We start from the raw sequence: 24059 nt of genomic DNA on the forward strand, positions 1-24059 counted from the left end.
GTTTACTTCATTTCTCCAAGGTAGAAAGGAGAAAATGAAGGCAATAATTATATCACAGCAAATTAATTTCCTTAATGTATCATCCTGCACTTCTGTTCTGTGCAATATTAATACCTAGGATGCTTAGTAATATTGCTGACATCTCTAACATTGGGCCACTTGGAAGAACATCATTTTATCATACAGTATAATTATTACTGTAATATCACATGTTAATGTGGACAATTTCAATATACATAATATCATATAACATCAATGTCCAAGGTCAGAGTTCCACAGGCGCACTCATTGGGTACAGTCATGGCATTACCACAACTCCCAGGTTTCCCAAGTTATTTGTGACCAGCATAAGGTGTCTTACAACAGTATTTCCCTTAGGGAACCACTGAAAGTCCCAGTAATGAGAACAGTTGTGACTTGCAGGTGACACTGTGTCATCATCGAGTCAAAACCTTGATTGTGAAAATTAAATCATTTTTCCCTATGAATAGCTGTTGCTTTTCCACATGTATTCTACTCACGTAGCTTTGCCTTCTCGCAATAAAGTGCAGGTAATACTGACGGTGAGGGTTGCAGAAACAACTTTTACAGAACGTGGGGTGAGTGTGAGCCTCAGTTCTCGAGGAGCAGAATTAATAGCTGCAAATTTGCGTAGGTCAATAGGAGCCACAGCCAGAAGCTTTTTGTGTCCTCGAGATTCCTTAATGGAGAGAAAGAGCGTAAGTAAAATGGTAGACAAAAGGCAAAGACGGAAGAACAAGAGTGGATACAATGAAACAGAAAAGTATTATTACATTTTTAAACTATTCACCTACTAAATAAAATTGAGGAAATCTGGCAAAAATAATCGAATGTCTGAGGGGATGCTTACACAAAGACATAGCTGATGTGCAGTTCCTACGGTATGTAGCAATATTGTGGTCGTTAAAGGGAATTCAGTGTTAGACCGGGCACAAAGCCTTGTAGGACTGGCCCAGATGTATGTAATTATACTTTTTACTTCATTCTGGTGAAAAAGTCATTTTAATCCATATTCAGATGAACAGTTAAGTGCACAGAGGGCAGACAGAAGCCACTCTGTGCTCCCTTGCTCCTCCTGTTGTCTCTGCCAGCACCTCCCTCTCCTTCTTGATTGGTAGAGCGAGGTGAGATGACTATGCAGGAACCTGGTGCAGTCACTTTTTCTCCAGAATGAAGCAATGCATCGGTAAAGGAAAGTTATCATTGCATTCAGCCGAGTTAGCCCTACAAGGCATTGTTCCTGGTTAAACAGAGAATTTCCTGGTGGCAGGTTCCCTTTAAAAGAGTTGTCTTACATCAATAAAAATTGAACAGCTCGCTGGAAAGAACTTCACGTATACAAAAAAAATCACTCAACTTTCCAAAAGTGCTGTAGTTTCTGGTCCTCACGGGGCTGGAAGTTATGACATTCTGTATAAACTCATGTGAATGTTGCCGGTCAGAGGTGATGTGTGTACGAATGGTACATGACTGCTGAGTCTCTGCTTGCATTGGATTATTTAGACTGGAGGCTACAGGAACAAACTCTCAGCTGTCTGAAGTATTTGGCTTTTATGGCTTTCCAGCCTCTGAATTTAAACAGTTGGACAGACTTACTAAGAATTGACAAGATTTAGACATGGTAAAAATAGGCTAGACCATGTGAAGGTTCACCAGCTTTATCAAAGTGTCTGATTCTGGATGAGAAGTTAGGTGTATCTTCAGGTTGTCTAGTCTAAAGGCAGATTTACAAGGGGTAATTGTTGGCCGATTATCGGGGAGGAATGTTAGTACGAGAGCTTATTCCTGATGATTGGCTCTTGTAAACACTCGTTCCTCAGGTGAAATCATCGTTTAGAGGACACCTGAATCATCATTTATGGGCAGTAGATCATGCTGTGTCAACAGGGATCTGCTGCCAGAAACTGTATGCGGACAAGCGATTACAATAGCCATCACTCATCGCCATACAGTAGAGGGGATTGCTGCGTGTGAATGCAGTTCTTACCTCCTCTGAGAAGCAGGCAATTATAAAAAAGGAACAGTTCTTTCCCGATAGCTGCCTGCTCAGTTAGCGCATGTAAATGAACCTTAAGCGTATACTTATGTGTTGTCCTGGAGCAAGGGTACTGTGGACCATGCACATTTATGGATATTTGGACCTACTGCTACTATGCAAAGCCATCAATTCACTACTTTATTGCACGTTGAAGGGTTAATTTTATTAATTTTGGGAGCCATGTCACATTTGAAGAGACACTGGAGTACCCCTACAGTAGAAATCCCCCAAAAGTGACCCCCATTTTGGAAACTACACCTTTCAAGGACTCTTTCAAGGGGTGTAGTGAGCACTTTAACTCAACAGGTATTTTATATCATTTAAAAATCTCAAATCAAATGTCACTTCAGGCCCATGATCATTTTGACAAGGGGTAAAAGGAGGAAAATTCACCCCACAATTTGTTACGCATTTTATCATGAATATCCCATATCACACTCTCTCTTTGCGCAGACAGGACAGGACCTAGACTGGCCCATAGACTTCTATGGAGCCTGCCTCATTCAACGAGTAGAGAAAGCACGATATGTGCGTGCTTCTCTCCCTGTGTTCTAGAGATCAGTGGGGGTCTCAGTGCTCAGAACCCCACCAATCTAAACTTCTGATATGTCTCTATATGTCTGACATATATCACAGAGACCCTTTATTTCTTCCCTAGACTTCCTGCAACATCTGAAATGTGTGCTTTTTTGCCTAAAAGAAACACTGCAAAAACACCAGCCAAAAAAATGCACCAGAAAAATATTAAAAATGTCAAAAAAACCTATGCGTGACATCAGCCTGAATATGTCAATCATATGTAAATTAATAGGAAAATTCCCTGAGGGTAAGTTCAGATCTTGCGGATGAGTTGCAGTTATTTCTACTAATTTATTCCAGAGTCATCCGCTTCTCCAGATCATTCACGTTATTGTCCTGTTCATCTGCAGAAATCATCCTGTTTTGTTGCTCAGACCTGATTGAGGCGTTGAATGATTAATCACATATAAAGTGCCGAGTGCCTCTAAGTGGCCAGAGAGTAACACTTGAGATCAGGGTAAATGGATGCTCTACAGCTTGTATTACAACTGCTCTGCATAGAAATATATATTTGCACCTATACACAGTCACTGTGCTAGACCACAAAGAATGACATCAAGCAAATTCTTATGCCTCTTACATAATCCTCAGTAGGTAAGGGTACGATAAAACTGTGTGGCTGCGGTTGGTGATGTAGCGCATGGCCACACAAGCCGCAGTGGTATTCAACTAAAAACCGAGGGGCACATTTATGAAGACCAGCGTTTTAGACACCCCTGCGCTGGCAGTAGATCGGGCCGGAGTTATGAACAGGCGCCGGCCGCTCCAAAACTTCAGCGGATCCACCGCCGCTTCTAAATGTAAGACATATTCATTGCTGTCTTACATTTAGAACATTTTCTACACCTAACACAGGCGTAGAAATTGGCAAATGCCGGCCCGTCCCCTTCCCCGCCCAACTTTTTTAGACCTGGCTTGAGAGAGGAAAAGTCACAGATTGCGGTGCAAAGGACCCTACATGGTGGTTCCGCAATATACGGGCACTGGCCGTGTGAACTCTGTACTGCGAATGCAGACTTGAATAGGTCCGCAATTCACAAGATATGGCCAAAGATAGGACAGAGGCACAGATCGGAGGCCCATGGAAAAACTCTGAAGCGCTTTCGTGGGCTTTTCGGCTCCGTGCTTCCTCACCGCAAAAGATAAGGCAAGTCCTATTTTTTGCCATATTTTGTGGATTGCGGACCCATTCAAGTCAATGGGTCTGCATCCACAGCATGGATCGCACACGGCCAGTGTCCGTATATTGCAGACCGCTATTTGCAGTCCAAAGAAATATTGTTTGTGAACGAAAGATCTTTTTTTGGAAGAAGGCTTCCAGAAAGATCTTTCATCCATCACCCGGTTTCATTGAATGTGTATAGTCAGTTTGGACAACTGTAATGGCCAGTATGAACTAAAATGTGTATGGCTGTGTCTGTGAGATGAACCTTCATCAGATAATTGTTTCACTGCTGTCCAACCATCAAATTCTTTCTAGTATGTATGTCCACATTAAAGGGGTTGTCTCACTTCAGCAAGTGGCATTTATCATGTAGAGAACTTTAATACAAGGCATTTACTAATGTATTGTTATTATTTGCTGGCTGGATTCATTTTTCCATCACATTAGGCACTGCTCGTTTCCATGGTTATGACCACCCTCCAATCCATCAGTGGTGGTCGTACTTGCACACTATAAGAAAAAGCACCGGCCTCTCTGGTGACTGGGACCATGAAAGCTCACATAGGCTAGTGTTTTTTCCAACAGTGTGCAAGCACCACCACCACTGATGGATTGCAGGGTGGTCGTAACCATGGGAACAAGCAGTGTATAAAATGAAAAATGAATCCAGCCAGCAAAGGAAGCAATATGGATAATAACAGTACATTAGTAAGTGGCTTTTACTAACTTTCTCTACATGAATAATTCCATTTGTTGAAGTGAGACAACCCCTTTAAGAAGCACTGTTCAAAACAGACGCCATAGCCATAAGCCTCAAACTTGCAGCCTAGTTATTAAATCAGAACCACCACCATTACAGCTCCCACCGGTTACACAGCTTCCTAGACCCCTGAATGCCAATTCATGCAGCAGTACCGAGAGCAGTGCATTCAGCACTCCATGATTAAGCAGAATAGCTGTTGTCCAGCCTAGATGTGTAACTATTCCTTTAGGGATCTGTCATTTTTGCATATACTGACAGAATAGGAAGTGATTGAGAATGAGGACATTTATACCCAAGCATTGCCCACTCATTAGCCGCATTTACTTCTGGCACTATCTGATTTAGTTTTCCCTGGCAGCTTTTGATTGACAGGGCCAGGCAGTGGCAAAGCAGCAAGGGCCACACAAATGAATGGAGCTTGGGAGCAACAAGAGCAATGGTGACGCCCTCATTGCACCAAATGCATAATTTGCATATTAAGAAAAAGAGTCATAACTCAGGAACGGAGCCTCTGATCAACCACAATAAAAAATGCATTTTAATCGGGAGAACCACAGATCTGTGTGGGCCCTATTCTCTTCAATATATTTATTAATGATCTTGTAGAAGGCTTGCATAGTAAAGTATCAATTTTCGCAGATGACACTAAACTGTGTAAAGCAATTAACACTGAAGAGGACAGTATACTACTGATGGATCTGGATAGATTGGAGGCTTGGCAGATAAGTGGCCGATGAGGTTTAACACTGACAAATGTAAGGTTATGCACATGGGAAGGAATAATGCAAGTCACCCGTACATACTAAATGGCAAAACACTCAGTAATATTGACATGGAAAAGGATCTAGGAATTTTAATAAACAGCAAACTAAGCGTTAAAAACCAGTGTCAGGCGGCTGCTGCCAAGGCCAATAAGATAATTGGTTGCATCAAAAGAGGCATAGATGCCCGTGATAAGAACATAGTCCTACCACTTTACAAATCGCTAGTCAGACCACATATGGAGTACTGTGTACAGTTCTGGGCTCCTGTAAACAAGGCAGACATAGCAGAGCTGGAGAGGGTTCAGAGAAGAGCAACTAAAGTTATAATTGGAATGTGGCAACTACAGTACCCTGAAAGATTGTCAAAATTAGGGTTATTCACTTTAGACGACCGAGGGGAGATCTAATTACTATGTATAAATATATCAGGGGTCAGCACAGAGATCTATCCTATCATCTATTTATCCCCAGGACTGTGACGAGGGGACATCCTATGCGTCTGGAGGAAAGAAGGTTTGTACACAAACATAGAAAAGGATTCTTTACAGTAAGAGCAGTGAGACTATGGACAATGGAATTCAAGAGGGGCCTGGATGTATTTCTGGAGTGTAATAATATTACAGGCTATAGCTACTAGAGAGGGATCGTTGATCCAGAGAGTTAGTCTGATTGCCTGATTGGAGTCGGGAAGGAATTTTTTATTCCCCTAAAGTGGGGAAAATTGGCTTCTACCTCACAAGTTTTTTTTGCCTTCCTCTGGATCAACTTGCAGGATAACAGGCCGAACTGGATGGACAAATGTCTTTTTTTGGCCTTATGTACTATGTTACTATGTTAAGTGTGAGAGAGAGGTTTCTATGGGGCAAGGACTGTGTGAAAAACAGACAATATACTGTAAACATCCTGCAACTTTTTCCTACATGTAAAGATGATCAGTGAAAAATGATGTTCAAGATGCGGCCGGACTAGAGGTGGAGTCTTAGGGGGAGGCCGACATGACGGGGGTCGGGTGCAGGTGGACCCCTTTGTTTCAGTGGCCGCCCCTCCTCTCCTCCCCTTTCCACTTCGTTCCCCTCGGCCAGGAGTTGGAAGGGGGAGGCTGGTGTTGGTGGGGGGGGGTCAGGGATTGGTTAGTTTAAATGTGGGGGTGGGGTTAAGGGGTTAAATAGGTGGCATTTTGGGGAGAAAGGGGCCATTTTGGAGAGAAAAATTGGGAAAGTGGACAGCGCAAGATGGAGCTGAAGGATGCCATTGTGCATTTGAGAGCAGAGGCGGATGTGCGGGGACACGGCTGGGTCCAGGAGCAATTGCACCAGTTGTTAGGGGAGAGCGGCTCTGGCTACAGCTTTGCCTCAGTCCCCTGCGCCCCGGCCGCGGCGGTCTCGGCCGCCTGAGCGCTTCAGCCCACATTCCTTCCCCCCCCCCCGGGCTCAGTGCCGGAAACGGAGCCCTCCAGAGGGCCCTCCATGCAAGGGATCGGCCAAGAAAACTCCTTCCCGTGGTCCCCGGCGTGGGAGGAATCCAGCAGACAGGCGGAGCCCGCGAGGTGGCCTGGCACGGTCACCTTCTGCGACTTATCGATGTGAAACGGGATCCGGACCAGGTCCGGCGGGCCCCTTCCCTTGTCCATGGGAAGGGGAGGGGCCAGCACGGCCAGGCAATCAGGACGAACAGGGCTGTTGCCATCCAAGGGGAGCCAGGCAGCAGGCCTTCATCACCAGCATCAGGACAGCAGTCTGGTAGAAGCTCCGCCCCCTCTGAAGACCTTGTGGTGGAGAGCAGCCATAACGCTCCTGGCTGGAGTTCAGCCAGGGAGCAGAGTGCAGCACAGTCCTGGACGGCACAGGGGGCATCAATGCTGAGGACCGGACCTCTGGATTCAGGACCTTTGGCTGATGGGGTCACAACACCCAAGCAGCCAGGTGAGTGCGCATAGGGACCCTTAGCACAGTTGGGGGCAGGTAACGGGGGAGGAGAGGGATACCAGAGGGATTTAGGTAGAGGCGTAGGGCAGATGTTTGGGGGTTTAGCGGGTTTGTTAGCGGCGTGGGGTATGGGGGGCGCATCCCCGTTTCCGGCTTAGGGGGTGGCGGGAGACCCAAGGGGGCTCAATCTGGCAAAAGGGTGTGATGGGGCCGGCTAGTTCGGGGGTATCAGTGCAGACGCAGGCAGGGGGAGCGGCGGAGGTCGATGCAGTGCGGTTAGATGATCGGGCAAAAGGGGAGGTATACGTGTGTTTCAAGGGCCCGCTGGGGGCCAATTTGAAGCAGCATGTTAAGGACCGCATATGGAAAGGGGAGTATGTGGAAATATTTTCCCTACTTCCGCTGGATAGATTTAATTTGGATAGGACACGGAAGGAGGAGGGAAAAAAGGAGGAGGAGGAAAAACGTAGATATCGTCTGATACCGAGAACTTTTCAGAACTGGCTACAGGCGTTTGCGATTCTGGCTAGCGTGATTGGGGAGAGGGCGCCGGAGAGCTGCTAGGCCCAGTTTTGCTATTTGGACGTGATTGGGGAGGTGTATTGGGTTTATGGGGGTGGCATGGCTGCAATACGACGAGCAGTTCAGGCAATGGAAAGTGGTACGCCCGGAAATAAGGTGGGACCACAAGGACAGAGCCCTGTGGTTGAAGGTGACGGCGCCTGTACGGCCGGGGCAGTCCTTTCGCAGGGAATTCGGGGGTGGGACTCAATCATCAGGATTAGTTGCATCAGCGAAGGGTTTGTGTTTCTTTTTCAACAACGGGAACTGCAGATTTGGAGCCAAGTACAAATTTAAGCACGAGTGTTCCAGTTGCCGGGATCCCATGGAGTGTTGCGGTGTTTCCAAGGCGGTAGGAAAATAGGGCTAAGGATGCCGCCCTTTCTAAGTAGATATCCGAACAGGAAGGCAGCGGTTTTGTTACGGGAGGGTTTTTCCCAGGGATTTCAAATTCCGTTTATACCAGGGGAGGCGGTTTTGTTGGAAAGGAACTTACAGTCGGCCAGGGAACATTCGGATGTGGTGGCGGAGAAACTAAGGAAGGAGGTAGGGCTGGGCAGGATGGCGGGTCTGTTCGCTGTTCCACCATTTGAGAATTTGTGCGTGACTCCGCTGGGGGTGGTTCCCAAAAAGGAGACTAATACGTTTTGGCTTATTCACTATCTGTCCTTGGGTTCATCGGTCAATGATGGTATTGATCCGGCCCTGTGTTCGGTGGTATATACATCATTTGACGCAGTGGTGGCATGGGTGAAGAAGTTGGCTGGGGGGGGGCGTTAATGGCAAAGACAGACATTGAAGCGGCGTTTAGGTTACTGCCAGTACATCCGGACTGTTTACCCTTGTTGGGCTGTTTTTGGGACTTTTTTTTTTTGTGGACTGTTGTTTGCCAATGGGGTGTTAGTTGTCATGCGCGTACTTCAAAGCGTTTAGTTCGTTTTTAGAGTGGGTGTGATTCCATCATTCATTACCTAGACGATTTTCTGTGCATAGGCCCCCCGGAGTAAAACGTTTGCGCTTTGTTGTTACATACGTTGTTTCAGGTGTTTGCGGCTTTCGGAGTTCCGTTGGCGACGGAAAAAACGCTGGGTCCAGTGGTGGAGTTGAGCTTCCTGGGGATTGTCATCGACGCGCAAATGATGTAATGTAGGCTGCCGCGGGACAAGTTGGAAGATTTGAAAGCGGAAGTGGGGAGATCGGCTTGGTTGTGGAAAATTAAATTGCGGGAGTTGCAGTCCCTTTTGGGGAAGCTTAGCTTTGCATGCCTATGGGGAGGGTGTTTAGCAGACGGTTAGCTGGGGCAACAGTGGGCGTGACTTCACCACATCATTATATTAGTTTGGGGAGGGAGTTGCGAGCGGACTTGCAGGTGTGGAGTTCATTTTTAGAGCGGTAAAACGGTCGCTCACTGTTTATGGATGATGTGGTGAATGCATTTGAGTGTGAACTGTTTTCGGATGCTGCAGGGAGTGGGGGATTTGGGTCTTATTGGGGAGGCCAGTGGTGTGCAGGGAGTTGGCCGACAGGTTGGGCCGAGAAAGGCTGGTTGCGGAACCTGGCTTTGCTAGAACTTTTTACCATTGTCTTGGCAGTTTTGTTGTGGGGGGAGGCTTTTCGGGATAAGAAGGTGCGGTTCCACTGTGACAACTTAGGGGTGGTGCACGCAATAAATGGGCTATCTGCGTCATCGCCGTTGGTAGTAAAGTTGCTTCAGCGATTGGTGTTAGAGTGTTTGGCACTGAATGCTTGGGTGGTGGCGGTGCATGTACCAGGTGTGAATAACGAAATCGCTCACGCTCTTTCTCGTTTACAGTATGATAGTTTCCGGCAGCTGGCCCCACAAGCGGAAGAGGTAGGGGTGTACGAGTGGGTTGTGAGAGATTCTGGAGGAACCATAGCAAGGCTCGTACAGGCTTCATTGGCGCCAGGTACGTGGGCAACATATCTAGCAGCATGGAAATGTTGGGAGGAGTGGTGAAGTAGTTTGGGAGGCGGGATTGAGGACGGGGAGGTGGCGTTATTGTCATTTTTTGGGGCATTGCAAGGATGAAGGCTGGTCAGTGGTAAAGATTAACCGGTACATGGCAGGGTTGGCATTTGGCTTTAAGTTGCGGAAGATGGGGGACATTACCAAATCCTTTTTAGTCACCAGAGCTTTGAAGGGTTGGCGGGGGTTGGGGGTGCGGGTGGATGGTAGGCGTCCGGTATCATTTGAGTTGCTGTTATTACTGGAGGAACAGTTACGGGGGGTTTGTAGTTCTGAAGGGGAGAGGAGGTTGTTGAAGTTGGCCTTCTCGTTGGAGTTTTTTGGGGCATTGCGGTTAATAAGAGAATGCAACAAGAGCAATGGTGACGCCCTCATTGCACCAAATGCATAATTTGCATATTAAGAAAAAGAGTCATAACTCAGGAACGGAGCCTCTGATCAACCACAATAAAAAATGCATTTTAATCGGGAGAACCACAGATCTGTGTGGGCCCTATTCTCTTCAATATATTTATTAATGATCTTGTAGAAGGCTTGCATAGTAAAGTATCAATTTTCGCAGATGACACTAAACTGTGTAAAGCAATTAACACTGAAGAGGACAGTATACTACTGATGGATCTGGATAGATTGGAGGCTTGGCAGATAAGTGGCCGATGAGGTTTAACACTGACAAATGTAAGGTTATGCACATGGGAAGGAATAATGCAAGTCACCCGTACATACTAAATGGCAAAACACTCAGTAATATTGACATGGAAAAGGATCTAGGAATTTTAATAAACAGCAAACTAAGCGTTAAAAACCAGTGTCAGGCGGCTGCTGCCAAGGCCAATAAGATAATTGGTTGCATCAAAAGAGGCATAGATGCCCGTGATAAGAACATAGTCCTACCACTTTACAAATCGCTAGTCAGACCACATATGGAGTACTGTGTACAGTTCTGGGCTCCTGTAAACAAGGCAGACATAGCAGAGCTGGAGAGGGTTCAGAGAAGAGCAACTAAAGTTATAATTGGAATGTGGCAACTACAGTACCCTGAAAGATTGTCAAAATTAGGGTTATTCACTTTAGACGACCGAGGGGAGATCTAATTACTATGTATAAATATATCAGGGGTCAGCACAGAGATCTATCCTATCATCTATTTATCCCCAGGACTGTGACGAGGGGACATCCTATGCGTCTGGAGGAAAGAAGGTTTGTACACAAACATAGAAAAGGATTCTTTACAGTAAGAGCAGTGAGACTATGGACAATGGAATTCAAGAGGGGCCTGGATGTATTTCTGGAGTGTAATAATATTACAGGCTATAGCTACTAGAGAGGGATCGTTGATCCAGAGAGTTAGTCTGATTGCCTGATTGGAGTCGGGAAGGAATTTTTTATTCCCCTAAAGTGGGGAAAATTGGCTTCTACCTCACAAGTTTTTTTTGCCTTCCTCTGGATCAACTTGCAGGATAACAGGCCGAACTGGATGGACAAATGTCTTTTTTTGGCCTTATGTACTATGTTACTATGTTAAGTGTGAGAGAGAGGTTTCTATGGGGCAAGGACTGTGTGAAAAACAGACAATATACTGTAAACATCCTGCAACTTTTTCCTACATGTAAAGATGATCAGTGAAAAATGATGTTCAAGATGCGGCCGGACTAGAGGTGGAGTCTTAGGGGGAGGCCGACATGACGGGGGTCGGGTGCAGGTGGACCCCTTTGTTTCAGTGGCCGCCCCTCCTCTCCTCCCCTTTCCACTTCGTTCCCCTCGGCCAGGAGTTGGAAGGGGGAGGCTGGTGTTGGTGGGGGGGGGTCAGGGATTGGTTAGTTTAAATGTGGGGGTGGGGTTAAGGGGTTAAATAGGTGGCATTTTGGGGAGAAAGGGGCCATTTTGGAGAGAAAAATTGGGAAAGTGGACAGCGCAAGATGGAGCTGAAGGATGCCATTGTGCATTTGAGAGCAGAGGCGGATGTGCGGGGACACGGCTGGGTCCAGGAGCAATTGCACCAGTTGTTAGGGGAGAGCGGCTCTGGCTACAGCTTTGCCTCAGTCCCCTGCGCCCCGGCCGCGGCGGTCTCGGCCGCCTGAGCGCTTCAGCCCACATTCCTTCCCCCCCCCCCGGGCTCAGTGCCGGAAACGGAGCCCTCCAGAGGGCCCTCCATGCAAGGGATCGGCCAAGAAAACTCCTTCCCGTGGTCCCCGGCGTGGGAGGAATCCAGCAGACAGGCGGAGCCCGCGAGGTGGCCTGGCACGGTCACCTTCTGCGACTTATCGATGTGAAACGGGATCCGGACCAGGTCCGGCGGGCCCCTTCCCTTGTCCATGGGAAGGGGAGGGGCCAGCACGGCCAGGCAATCAGGACGAACAGGGCTGTTGCCATCCAAGGGGAGCCAGGCAGCAGGCCTTCATCACCAGCATCAGGACAGCAGTCTGGTAGAAGCTCCGCCCCCTCTGAAGACCTTGTGGTGGAGAGCAGCCATAACGCTCCTGGCTGGAGTTCAGCCAGGGAGCAGAGTGCAGCACAGTCCTGGACGGCACAGGGGGCATCAATGCTGAGGACCGGACCTCTGGATTCAGGACCTTTGGCTGATGGGGTCACAACACCCAAGCAGCCAGGTGAGTGCGCATAGGGACCCTTAGCACAGTTGGGGGCAGGTAACGGGGGAGGAGAGGGATACCAGAGGGATTTAGGTAGAGGCGTAGGGCAGATGTTTGGGGGTTTAGCGGGTTTGTTAGCGGCGTGGGGTATGGGGGGCGCATCCCCGTTTCCGGCTTAGGGGGTGGCGGGAGACCCAAGGGGGCTCAATCTGGCAAAAGGGTGTGATGGGGCCGGCTAGTTCGGGGGTATCAGTGCAGACGCAGGCAGGGGGAGCGGCGGAGGTCGATGCAGTGCGGTTAGATGATCGGGCAAAAGGGGAGGTATACGTGTGTTTCAAGGGCCCGCTGGGGGCCAATTTGAAGCAGCATGTTAAGGACCGCATATGGAAAGGGGAGTATGTGGAAATATTTTCCCTACTTCCGCTGGATAGATTTAATTTGGATAGGACACGGAAGGAGGAGGGAAAAAAGGAGGAGGAGGAAAAACGTAGATATCGTCTGATACCGAGAACTTTTCAGAACTGGCTACAGGCGTTTGCGATTCTGGCTAGCGTGATTGGGGAGAGGGCGCCGGAGAGCTGCTAGGCCCAGTTTTGCTATTTGGACGTGATTGGGGAGGTGTATTGGGTTTATGGGGGTGGCATGGCTGCAATACGACGAGCAGTTCAGGCAATGGAAAGTGGTACGCCCGGAAATAAGGTGGGACCACAAGGACAGAGCCCTGTGGTTGAAGGTGACGGCGCCTGTACGGCCGGGGCAGTCCTTTCGCAGGGAATTCGGGGGTGGGACTCAATCATCAGGATTAGTTGCATCAGCGAAGGGTTTGTGTTTCTTTTTCAACAACGGGAACTGCAGATTTGGAGCCAAGTACAAATTTAAGCACGAGTGTTCCAGTTGCCGGGATCCCATGGAGTGTTGCGGTGTTTCCAAGGCGGTAGGAAAATAGGGCTAAGGATGCCGCCCTTTCTAAGTAGATATCCGAACAGGAAGGCAGCGGTTTTGTTACGGGAGGGTTTTTCCCAGGGATTTCAAATTCCGTTTATACCAGGGGAGGCGGTTTTGTTGGAAAGGAACTTACAGTCGGCCAGGGAACATTCGGATGTGGTGGCGGAGAAACTAAGGAAGGAGGTAGGGCTGGGCAGGATGGCGGGTCTGTTCGCTGTTCCACCATTTGAGAATTTGTGCGTGACTCCGCTGGGGGTGGTTCCCAAAAAGGAGACTAATACGTTTTGGCTTATTCACTATCTGTCCTTGGGTTCATCGGTCAATGATGGTATTGATCCGGCCCTGTGTTCGGTGGTATATACATCATTTGACGCAGTGGTGGCATGGGTGAAGAAGTTGGCTGGGGGGGGGCGTTAATGGCAAAGACAGACATTGAAGCGGCGTTTAGGTTACTGCCAGTACATCCGGACTGTTTACCCTTGTTGGGCTGTTTTTGGGACTTTTTTTTTTTGTGGACTGTTGTTTGCCAATGGGGTGTTAGTTGTCATGCGCGTACTTCAAAGCGTTTAGTTCGTTTTTAGAGTGGGTGTGATTCCATCATTCATTACCTAGACGATTTTCTGTGCATAGGCCCCCCGGAGTAAAACGTTTGCGCTTTGTTGTTACATACGTTGTTTCAGGTGTTTGCGGCTTTCGGAGTTCCGTTGGCGACGGAAAAAACGCTGGGTCCAGTGGTGGAGTTGAGCTTCCTGGGGATTGTCATCGACGCGCAAATGATGTAATGTAGGCTGCCGCGGGACAAGTTGGAAGATTTGAAAGCGGAAGTGGGGAGATCGGCTTGGTTGTGGAAAATTAAATTGCGGGAGTTGCAGTCCCTTTTGGGGAAGCTTAGCTTTGCATGCCTATGGGGAGGGTGTTTAGCAGACGGTTAGCTGGGGCAACAGTGGGCGTGACTTCACCACATCATTATATTAGTTTGGGGAGGGAGTTGCGAGCGGACTTGCAGGTGTGGAGTTCATTTTTAGAGCGGTAAAACGGTCGCTCACTGTTTATGGATGATGTGGTGAATGCATTTGAGTGTGAACTGTTTTCGGATGCTGCAGGGAGTGGGGGATTTGGGTCTTATTGGGGAGGCCAGTGGTGTGCAGGGAGTTGGCCGACAGGTTGGGCCGAGAAAGGCTGGTTGCGGAACCTGGCTTTGCTAGAACTTTTTACCATTGTCTTGGCAGTTTTGTTGTGGGGGGAGGCTTTTCGGGATAAGAAGGTGCGGTTCCACTGTGACAACTTAGGGGTGGTGCACGCAATAAATGGGCTATCTGCGTCATCGCCGTTGGTAGTAAAGTTGCTTCAGCGATTGGTGTTAGAGTGTTTGGCACTGAATGCTTGGGTGGTGGCGGTGCATGTACCAGGTGTGAATAACGAAATCGCTCACGCTCTTTCTCGTTTACAGTATGATAGTTTCCGGCAGCTGGCCCCACAAGCGGAAGAGGTAGGGGTGTACGAGTGGGTTGTGAGAGATTCTGGAGGAACCATAGCAAGGCTCGTACAGGCTTCATTGGCGCCAGGTACGTGGGCAACATATCTAGCAGCATGGAAATGTTGGGAGGAGTGGTGAAGTAGTTTGGGAGGCGGGATTGAGGACGGGGAGGTGGCGTTATTGTCATTTTTTGGGGCATTGCAAGGATGAAGGCTGGTCAGTGGTAAAGATTAACCGGTACATGGCAGGGTTGGCATTTGGCTTTAAGTTGCGGAAGATGGGGGACATTACCAAATCCTTTTTAGTCACCAGAGCTTTGAAGGGTTGGCGGGGGTTGGGGGTGCGGGTGGATGGTAGGCGTCCGGTATCATTTGAGTTGCTGTTATTACTGGAGGAACAGTTACGGGGGGTTTGTAGTTCTGAAGGGGAGAGGAGGTTGTTGAAGTTGGCCTTCTCGTTGGAGTTTTTTGGGGCATTGCGGTTAATAAGAGAATAGGTTTGTCCGATGACCCGGTGGGTGGGAGGTTTGCTTAGATCGGACGTCGAGCTGTGTCAGGATCGGGTGGAATTTGTTATTTGGCGGTTGAAAACAGATGTGGAAGGGAGAGTGGTGTTCTTCAGTGTACCGGGCTGCTCAATGTGCCCGGTTCGTTGTATGCGGGATTATGGGTTAGTGGAGTTGGAGGGTCGCCCATTATTAGTGCATAAGGATGGCTCCTTTTTGTCCCGGTTCCAATTCACTGCCGTTTTTGATAGATGTCTGCTTAGTTTGGATTTAAAAGGGGTGGGTTATTCCACCCCTTTTAAATTGGATTGGAGCGGCCACCGAGGTGGCTCAGTGGAGTTTAGGGGACGAGGTAATAAAAAGGATAGGTCGTTGGGAGTCGGTCCGTTTGAGGTCATATGTCCGGGTCAATGGTTTGTAAATAAAAGGGGCTGTGGAGTGAGGTGTTGTGGGTATTGTAAGTTTAGAATGAGTTAGGTGAGGTTGTATGGTTTCATTTGATTTCTCGTTTCAGGGGCGGAGCCTTCCCTGGTATGGATACTGGGGCATTCGTATGTTTTCTGGGAGCCGCACGGACAGCAATTCGGCCGGACGGCGAACAACTTGGTTTCCCGCGGTCAGAGGCGGTGGTAAGGTGGATAGGGCGAAGGGGGATGGTATGGAGTGGGGTGCTGCCGGAGGTACACCGATATGTCAGATTGGATAGGGCGCCGGATATCTTGGTGCTGCATGTGGGCGGCAACGACTTGGCGGCACGGCCTTTTCGGGAGATCCTGGGTGATATGAAATTTGATTTGTTGAGATTATGGGCCCTGTTTCCGCGGTTGATAACGGTGTGGTCGGATATTGTTCCGAGGAAGGTTTGGAGGGGGGCCCGTTCGGTTGAGGGAGTGAATAGAGCAAGGGTGAAGTTGAACTGAGCGATCGGTCGGTTTATGGTTAGGAATGGGGCAGTAGCGGTGAGACATAGGGAGCTGGAGAACGGAGTGGGTGCCTTCTGGAGGGCAGATGGCGTGCATCTGAATGGAGTAGGAATCGACATGTGGAGCTTGGTGCTGCAAGACGGCATTGAGGTTGCGCTTGGTGTGTGGAGGTACGCGCAGTCTTGAGGGGTCAAGTCTGCGGGTCTGTGGCAGGGGGAGGTCCTTGAAGTCAGTGTTGTTCTTTGGTAATGAGGATGGGAGGGCTCCGCGGTGGTATATATATTGTTATATATATTGTGATATACTGTTATAAAAATCTTACTTGTATTGTTTAATAAACGGCTGCTGTGGCCAATTAATTCCAGCCTGGTGTCTGTGTGGTTCTTAAGGTGAAGGTCCGGAAGAGTAGTGTGGTGTAAGTGACTTGGGTCCAGGTGGGGAGTGTGGTTTAGTGTAGGAAGTGTTGGTCGGGGGATTGCGAGTCGAGCAGGAGGAACCCGTACCCCCGTCATGTGCATATAACCATTGAAATTAATGGGATGGTCGCAAAATGGATCCCATCCAGATGGAAAACAGTGAAATTCATCCACATGGGACAGATCTGTGTGACATCGGACTGATCTACATGAGGATTTGTCACAGATTTTGCTGCGGATCTGCCTCAGATTTTATCTGGTGCATTGCAAAGAGTGAAATGCGTGGGTAATATGCATAACATAAATGTGCACAGCGTGTGAATGAGATCACTTACAATCTGATCCATTTTGCTGCTGCAGAAATTTCCACAGTATTTGAGACATATGAGGAAGTTTCCTGTGAAAGATACTTTCTTCCGCTTGATATACGCTCACATTACACTGCTGAGTGCACTGCTCGCACTGTACAGCTGCTGCCGCTCAGGAAACGCTTCATAGACAAATGACTACCCTGCCCTGTAAAATGCACATTAACGAATCTGAATATCGTGGCTTGACATGAATCAAGCAGCAATTTCTCAAGCACACCATGCTTAATCTCACATGCCTCTGTCGTGGCTTTCTGCTCTGCCTCAGGCGGTATAATTATTAACTCTGCTCCAATTACAATTACATTGCTGTACGTCCAGCTTACACAAGCAGAAGGGATTAGGGGTCATCAGTAATGGCTGACAATGAAGACATGGAGACAGCGTGAAGCAGGAATTAATACACCAGGCGATGGGTCACACTTACCCCCTCAACTTGAAATGTCCATTCTTTCTCCTCAAAGTGATCAGAGTGTGGGTCCTGCAGAGAAGAATTTAATTCATGGGTTATTTGTCCATTTTATTTTATTTATATTTATAGAGGTTTTTGGGGATTTTCATAGTGATGGTCTATCCTCAGGAGAGACAGGGAGAGCAGCTGCATCCTCACAGTTTACCAAGCATAGCGCCGTGGATTGGCCATGCTTTGTACTGCAGCTCAGCCCCATTCAAGTGAATGGGACTGAGATGCCTAGGTCATGTGACCAATGAACGTGATGTCACCGGGCCTAAGCACTCATGGAGCGCTGCATCCTCTTACAGCTGATCAATGGGGGAGGGGCCTGGAGTTGTTCCCCACCAATTTGATATTGATTACCTATCCTGAAGCGTTTTAATGAAAAAAAGCAAACTCCAGACATTTGGTGAAAGTCTATGAGAAATATGAAAAGTAGTGCACACACATATTTTATTCATTTTTCAATTGTGGAGCATTTTGTGTGTGTGTTTGGCATTTTGTAAAATTGCAGCATAGTGTATTTTCAGGTCTGAATTGGTGTTTGAAAAAAAGCACATTTCACGCAAGTGATCAAAAAGTTGTATGTACCCCAATATGGTACAAATAAAAACAGCTTGCCGTGCAAAAATATGCCCTAACAGAACTACGGTATATAAAAAAGGTATGGGTGTCAGAAAATAGCAGCCAAAGTAAGTATTTAACATATTTTTTAACTAGTAAAGGACAAGAAAAACTATATGAATTTGGTATCACTGTGGTGGTACAGATGGGCACAGTAAGGGTAACGTGTCAGCATTACCGCACAGTGAATGCAAAAACCCCAAAACAATGATAGAATAGCGTTTTTTTTTTTCAATTAACTTAAATTGAGCCACTAAAAAATATAACTTGTCTCACAAAATACAAGTCCTCAAATGGCTACATAAAAACACAGCTTGAAAAGCTACGGCTTATGAAGGTGGGGAGGGAAAATCAAAAACAAAATAAGGCCTCATGCACACAATCATGGTTTTGGTCCACATCCGATCAGCTTTTTTTGCCGATCAGATGTGGTCCCATTCATTTAGTATGCAGGACTTTAATAAAATAACGGAAATGGCTAAAACAGATGCCAGATGCGCATAACTGAGCATAACGGATGCTTAAAATACAGGATCCATTTTTTCCTTTATTTTTCGGTGATGTGAACCCTCAAACGTTCTTTCAGGATGAGAATTTGTGATGTGAAGCCAGCCTAACAAACTATTTACGAGTCCAAGGAGTTAAGACTGCTTTTATTCATTTTTTTGTAAAGTGCTAGCTGTACGCTGTTGTGATTATTCCTCATACATCAGGCTTACGTCTTCAATATGGCTTCATAACAGAAGCAATAGTGGTATGTCTGCTGGCTTATAATAGGTTCCCTTAGGCTTCTTTCACACGGGCGTCACGTGTGAGGGCTGGAGAGGATGCAGGTGCGTTGCGGGAAAATGCGCAATTTTTCTGCGCGAGTGCAAAGCATTTTAATGCGTTTTGCACGCGTGTGAGAAAAATCGACATGTTTGGTACCCAGACCCGAACTTCTTCACAGAAGTTCGGGTTTGGGTTAGGTGTTGCGTAGATTTTATTATTTTAAATTTTTAAATTAGGGGTGGAGGGGTTAAAAAATAAAAAATAAATAATTAAACTCCACTTGTTCGCGCTGCCCGGCTTGTCTTCTTTCTTCTTCTTTGATGACCTGCGAGGAAAAGGACCTTTGGTGACATCACTGCGCTCATCACATGGTACAACACCATGGTGATGGACCATGTGATGAGTGCAGTGACGTCACCAAAGGTCCTTTTCCTCACAGGTAATCAAAGAAGAAGAAAGTGAGTTTAATTATTTTTTTATTATTTTTTAACCCCTCCATTTCTAATTTACTTAGCATTCTGTATTAAGAATGCTATTATTTTCCCTTATAACCATGTTATAAGGGAAAATAATAAAGATCGGGTCCCCATCCCGATTGTCCCCATCCCGATTGTGAAAATTGCACCACATCGCCACTTTCTTGCGGATGCTTGTGATTTTCACGCAGCCCCATTCACTTCTATGGGGCCTGTGTTGCATAAAAAACGCACAATATAGAGCATGCTGCGATTTTCACGCAACGCACAAGTGATGCGTGAAAATCACCGCTCATGTGCACAGCCCTATAGAAATAAATGGGTCCGGATACAGTGCGGTTGCAATGCGTTCACCTCACGCATTGAACCTGCCTGTGTGAAGGAGGTATCAAGGTTTAAATGCAAGAACAGTTGTGCAAGCTGTGGTATTTCTACTATCAAAACTGCTGGAAAGCTTGACACAGGTGTGAACATAGCCTTATCTGTAAACTAGTGGTAGGATGGCTGCACACAGATTATGTAAGTTTTTTCTGTAAAGATTTTGTGTGGAAAAACAGCAGCGTAATACAGTAACAGCAAAGTGAACGAGATTTCACAAATCTCACGTACACTTTTCTTTTTTTCTTAAGTGCGGAAATTGACCCGTTCTGCGGATTTTAACATTTGCTGCGTGTCATTTGTGTTTGTGATTCCATACCTTCTGGGATTATTTACATAAACAGAAAATCTGAACCAAAATCAGTACTAAAAAATTTATAAAAATGCACCAAAAATGTTATACAATGTTTCTGTGTGTTTATTTGTTTGGCGCAGATTTGATGCTGCACTGTGTGCAGCCACCACTACATGGTCATTACATTTTTACACCAATTTTCTAGCATCGATGTTGCTCTAAGAATTATTTTACCTGAATTATTTTCACTGGCATTATTACTTACTCTATATAGTGTTGCTGTAATGTCCACATTTTCAGGAACAGCCCAGACGACCGATCCACGGAAAGGGTCCTTGATCCCCGGCTGCCAGCTATGGGCCTGGAGAAAACAGTATTAAAAAGGCAAATGTCACAGAGGGACATATTCTGCTCCCTATAACTTTTTTGTACATTTGTATAGAGCTGTATTAGGGCTCATGCACACGACTGTATGTATTTTGAAGTCCACAAAACACGGATCCGCAAAAAATACGGGTGATGTCCATGTGAAATTCGTATTGCATCCGTTTGTTTTTTTGCGGATCCATTGTAACAATGCCCTTCCTTATCCGCAAAACGGATAAGAATAGGACATATTCTATAATTTTTGTGGGGTTACGGAAACAGACATACGGATGCAGACAGCACACATCTGTCCGCATTTCTTGTGGACCCATTGAAATAAATGGGTCCGCATCCTATCCAGAAGAAAAACAGAACGGACATGGAAACAAAATACATTCGTGTGCATGAGCCCTTAGGGGTCATTTTGCAGGACAATCTGAGCTTTTGATTGATACCATTTTGACTTTTTTTATATTTCGCCATATGCTTTTTGAAATAAATATTTTTTTATTTTAATAGTACAGGAGTTTTTACACACGCGGTGACGCCCAAGATGTGTATTTTTTATTTATGTATTTTTATTTTCATTTTGGGGAAAGGGGGCGATTTGAATTTTTTAAAAAAAATTATTTCTAAAAATTGCAGTGAAATTATTGACTCAGAGGGGCTGAGTACAAATGCATGCCACACTTTCCAGATTTTTATTTATTAAAAATTTTAAAAGCCACGCCGCATGCAGACATTGCCGCATGCAAAAACACCCTTACTACTTAAATATTAAAATATTTATTTCATACGACAAACGGCGAAAAAAATGCCCAAATGGTCAATTAGTCGTTTTGGTCCCACCCAAAAATTTTATAAAAAGCAATCAAATGTCATACAAACCCCAAAATGGTATTAATGAAAAGTACAGAAGGCACTGTAATGTGCTGTAGCCTCTTGTCACTCAGGAGGCCAGGGGGAGTCGGGACAAACCCGGAAGCTCACTTTTTTTGCCCATGTTTGACCACAGCACCTGAAGGGTTAAAAGTCTGCGATCAGCATTACCACCGGCCACAGACACTAGGCCCGTGTGTCTGCTGTTTAAAGCGGGCACCATCTACATGTACAGCACTGGTCGAAAAGGTCTATTACGTTCCTTTTTTGTTAGCGTTGCTGCTGGAAGATGCTCCTAATTTATGATGGGATGGTGTTTTAAAAGTGCGCCTCCTCATAAATTAAGTGCACCTCTGGCAGTCTGTGCCCCTGGAATGAAAACTAGCATAACAGCATGGCAGTGTCCCAAACTATCTTGGACAAATCAGTAACTTCTTCAACCACAGATATTGAAACTACTAGTTCCCATAAGTTGTGATATTTTCTCGGGAGCCAAACACTCTGATACGATCCCCTAAGTCCAGCTACCCATCACCAGAAACAATGGCCCTTGGGGAACACCTCCTACTGTTCTTATTGGACTCCTTCCCAAATGCAGTTTAGCTCCGGGTCAGTAATACGTTTTGCGGCCCACTCATCCTTGGTTTATACTTTTGCTATGATAGAGTTGAGAGCTAGAGAGGTGTGTGCAGGTTGCCTTTCAACATCAGTCATCTACTTCCAATCTCAGACTTTCTACAGGGTGGTGAGACATGAAGTCAGCTTTTTTGTTGTTCTTTCCCAGCTGGCATCAATTTTCATAGTTGAACCGAACTAGCCATGTGACCCACCTCTGCACCAGTGCCACCAGTTTAGCAGTGGACAGGTACACCTAAGGATTTCCAACTTGGTACTCAGCAAACCATTCTGTCATGGCCCATACATGGCCAGCAATTCAAGCCAGAAGGAACTATAGCTGACCAGGTTCTATTCCAAAGGTTGTAATCTCCTACCGCCATAAGCAATAACTCTCTTCACTTCTTCTTGCTTCTGCACTAAGACAGCACCAGTCCTTGAAGGTCGGCATCAGTGCTCAGTTAGAAAGTTACAGTGTAGCCTAAAAAGGCCAACATTGGGACCAGTACCAGTCGCTGAAATTCTGCTTGCTGTCCATCTGTCCATTGCCTTACCACCTCTCACCAATTGAATGACTTCTGGTCCAAGGGAAGGCCAGTGAGCAACTGATGCAGTAAACTATGGCAAATCCCCAAAAATCACATTGTAGTATCCTACCAGGACAGGGATAAGCATATGTAAGGCCCCTTTCACACGGGTGAGTTTTCTGCGCGGGTGCAATGCGTGAGGTGAACGCATTGCACCCGCACTGAATCCAGACCCATTCATTTCTATGGGGCTGTGCACATGAGCGGTGATTTTCATGCATCACTTGTGCGTTGCGTGAAAATCACAGCATGGTCTATTTTGTGTGTTTTTCACGCAATGCAAGCCCCATAGAAGTGAATGGGGCTGCGTGAAAATTGCAAGCATCCGCAAGCAAGTGCGGATGCAGTGCGATTTTCACGCATGGTTTCTAGGTGACGATCAGGATGGGGACCCGATCATTATTATTTTCCCTTATAACATGGTTATAACGGAAAATAATAGCATTCTTAATACAGAATGCTAAGTAAATTAGGGATGGAGGAGTTAAAAAAATACAGATTATTAAACTCACCTCATCCACTTGTTCGCGCAGCCTGACTTCTCTCCTGTCTTCTACTTTGATGACCTGGGAGGAAAAGGACCTTTGGTGACATTTAGTGATGGACCATGTGATGAGTGCAGTGACATCACCAAAGGTCCTTTTCCTCCCAGGTCATCAAAGAAGAAGAAAGAAGACAAGCCGGGCAGCGCGAACAAGTGGATGTTTTTTAACCCCTCCATCCCTAATTTACTTAACATTCTGCATTAAGAATGCTATTATTTTCCCTTTTAACCATGTTATATGGGAAAATATTAAAATCTACATAATACCTAAGCCAAACCCGAACTTCAGTGAAGAAGTCTGGGTTTGGGTCTGGGTACCACATTCAGTTTTTTCTCACGCGCGTGTAAAATGCATTGCACTCGCACTGAAAAAAACAGAAGAATGCAACATAATCGCATACAAAACTCACCACTCCTCCACAGCTTTCACTTTGTCTGGGTCGGGGTCAACATCCCCAGCTGATACCACGTGCCACAGATACTTTATCATGCGCTGTCCCCCATGGCAATAAACAGATAGATTAGTACCGCACGCCGTTTATTACAGCATCCAGAAACCATTTTTTATTAAACACGTTTTTCAAACAAAGGGTATTTGTGCATGCTTCATCCAAGAATTATAGCGTTTCAAATTGCTAGTAAATTCATGAGCTATAATTCTTGGATGAAGCATAAGCAAATATCCTGTGCCTGAAATATGTGTAACATAAAATATTTAACTCTGCACCGAAAACAGTATCATGTGGTTCTGTGGCTGGATCCTGTCAAGCATGGCACTTTGTAGACTTCAACGTAAGCCTGAAGCACTGCGGTTGCACAAACAGGTCGCCCCAGTACTGAAGGTGTTTGGCAAAGGATCCAGAATACACAATAATACCATCCAAGTACACTATAGTCTGGAAATGTAAGTCCCCCAGACAGTGCTCCAGAGGCGCTAACGGTAGTTGGAGCGTTCCCCAGGCCAAACGGCTTGAAGTCAAACAAACCACCCGGAGTTAGGAAGCTCTTGCCAATAACCACCTGCCAAATCAAGCTTTGTATG

The 24059-nt window shown here is 46.4% G+C and overlaps 1 protein-coding gene across 4 annotated transcripts in view; it reads right to left on the reverse strand.

Moving 5' to 3' along the window:
• Window positions 1–24059, reverse strand: part of EHBP1L1 (EH domain binding protein 1 like 1) — a 124481-nt gene that overhangs the window by 37358 nt on the left and 63064 nt on the right. For all 4 annotated transcript variants that reach the window (XM_044269618.1, XM_044269616.1, XM_044269617.1 and 1 more), the window contains exons 3-5: window positions 20292–20387; window positions 17456–17509; window positions 522–700 (exon numbers count right to left, since the gene is read on the reverse strand). In XM_044269618.1, the coding sequence (XP_044125553.1) occupies window positions 522–700; window positions 17456–17509; window positions 20292–20387 (329 nt within the window). The remainder of the gene's footprint in view (window positions 1–521; window positions 701–17455; window positions 17510–20291; window positions 20388–24059) is intronic.

Source organism: Bufo gargarizans, chromosome 10 (genome assembly GCF_014858855.1).
Source record: "Bufo gargarizans isolate SCDJY-AF-19 chromosome 10, ASM1485885v1, whole genome shotgun sequence".
Lineage (NCBI taxonomy): Eukaryota > Metazoa > Chordata > Amphibia > Anura > Bufonidae > Bufo > Bufo gargarizans.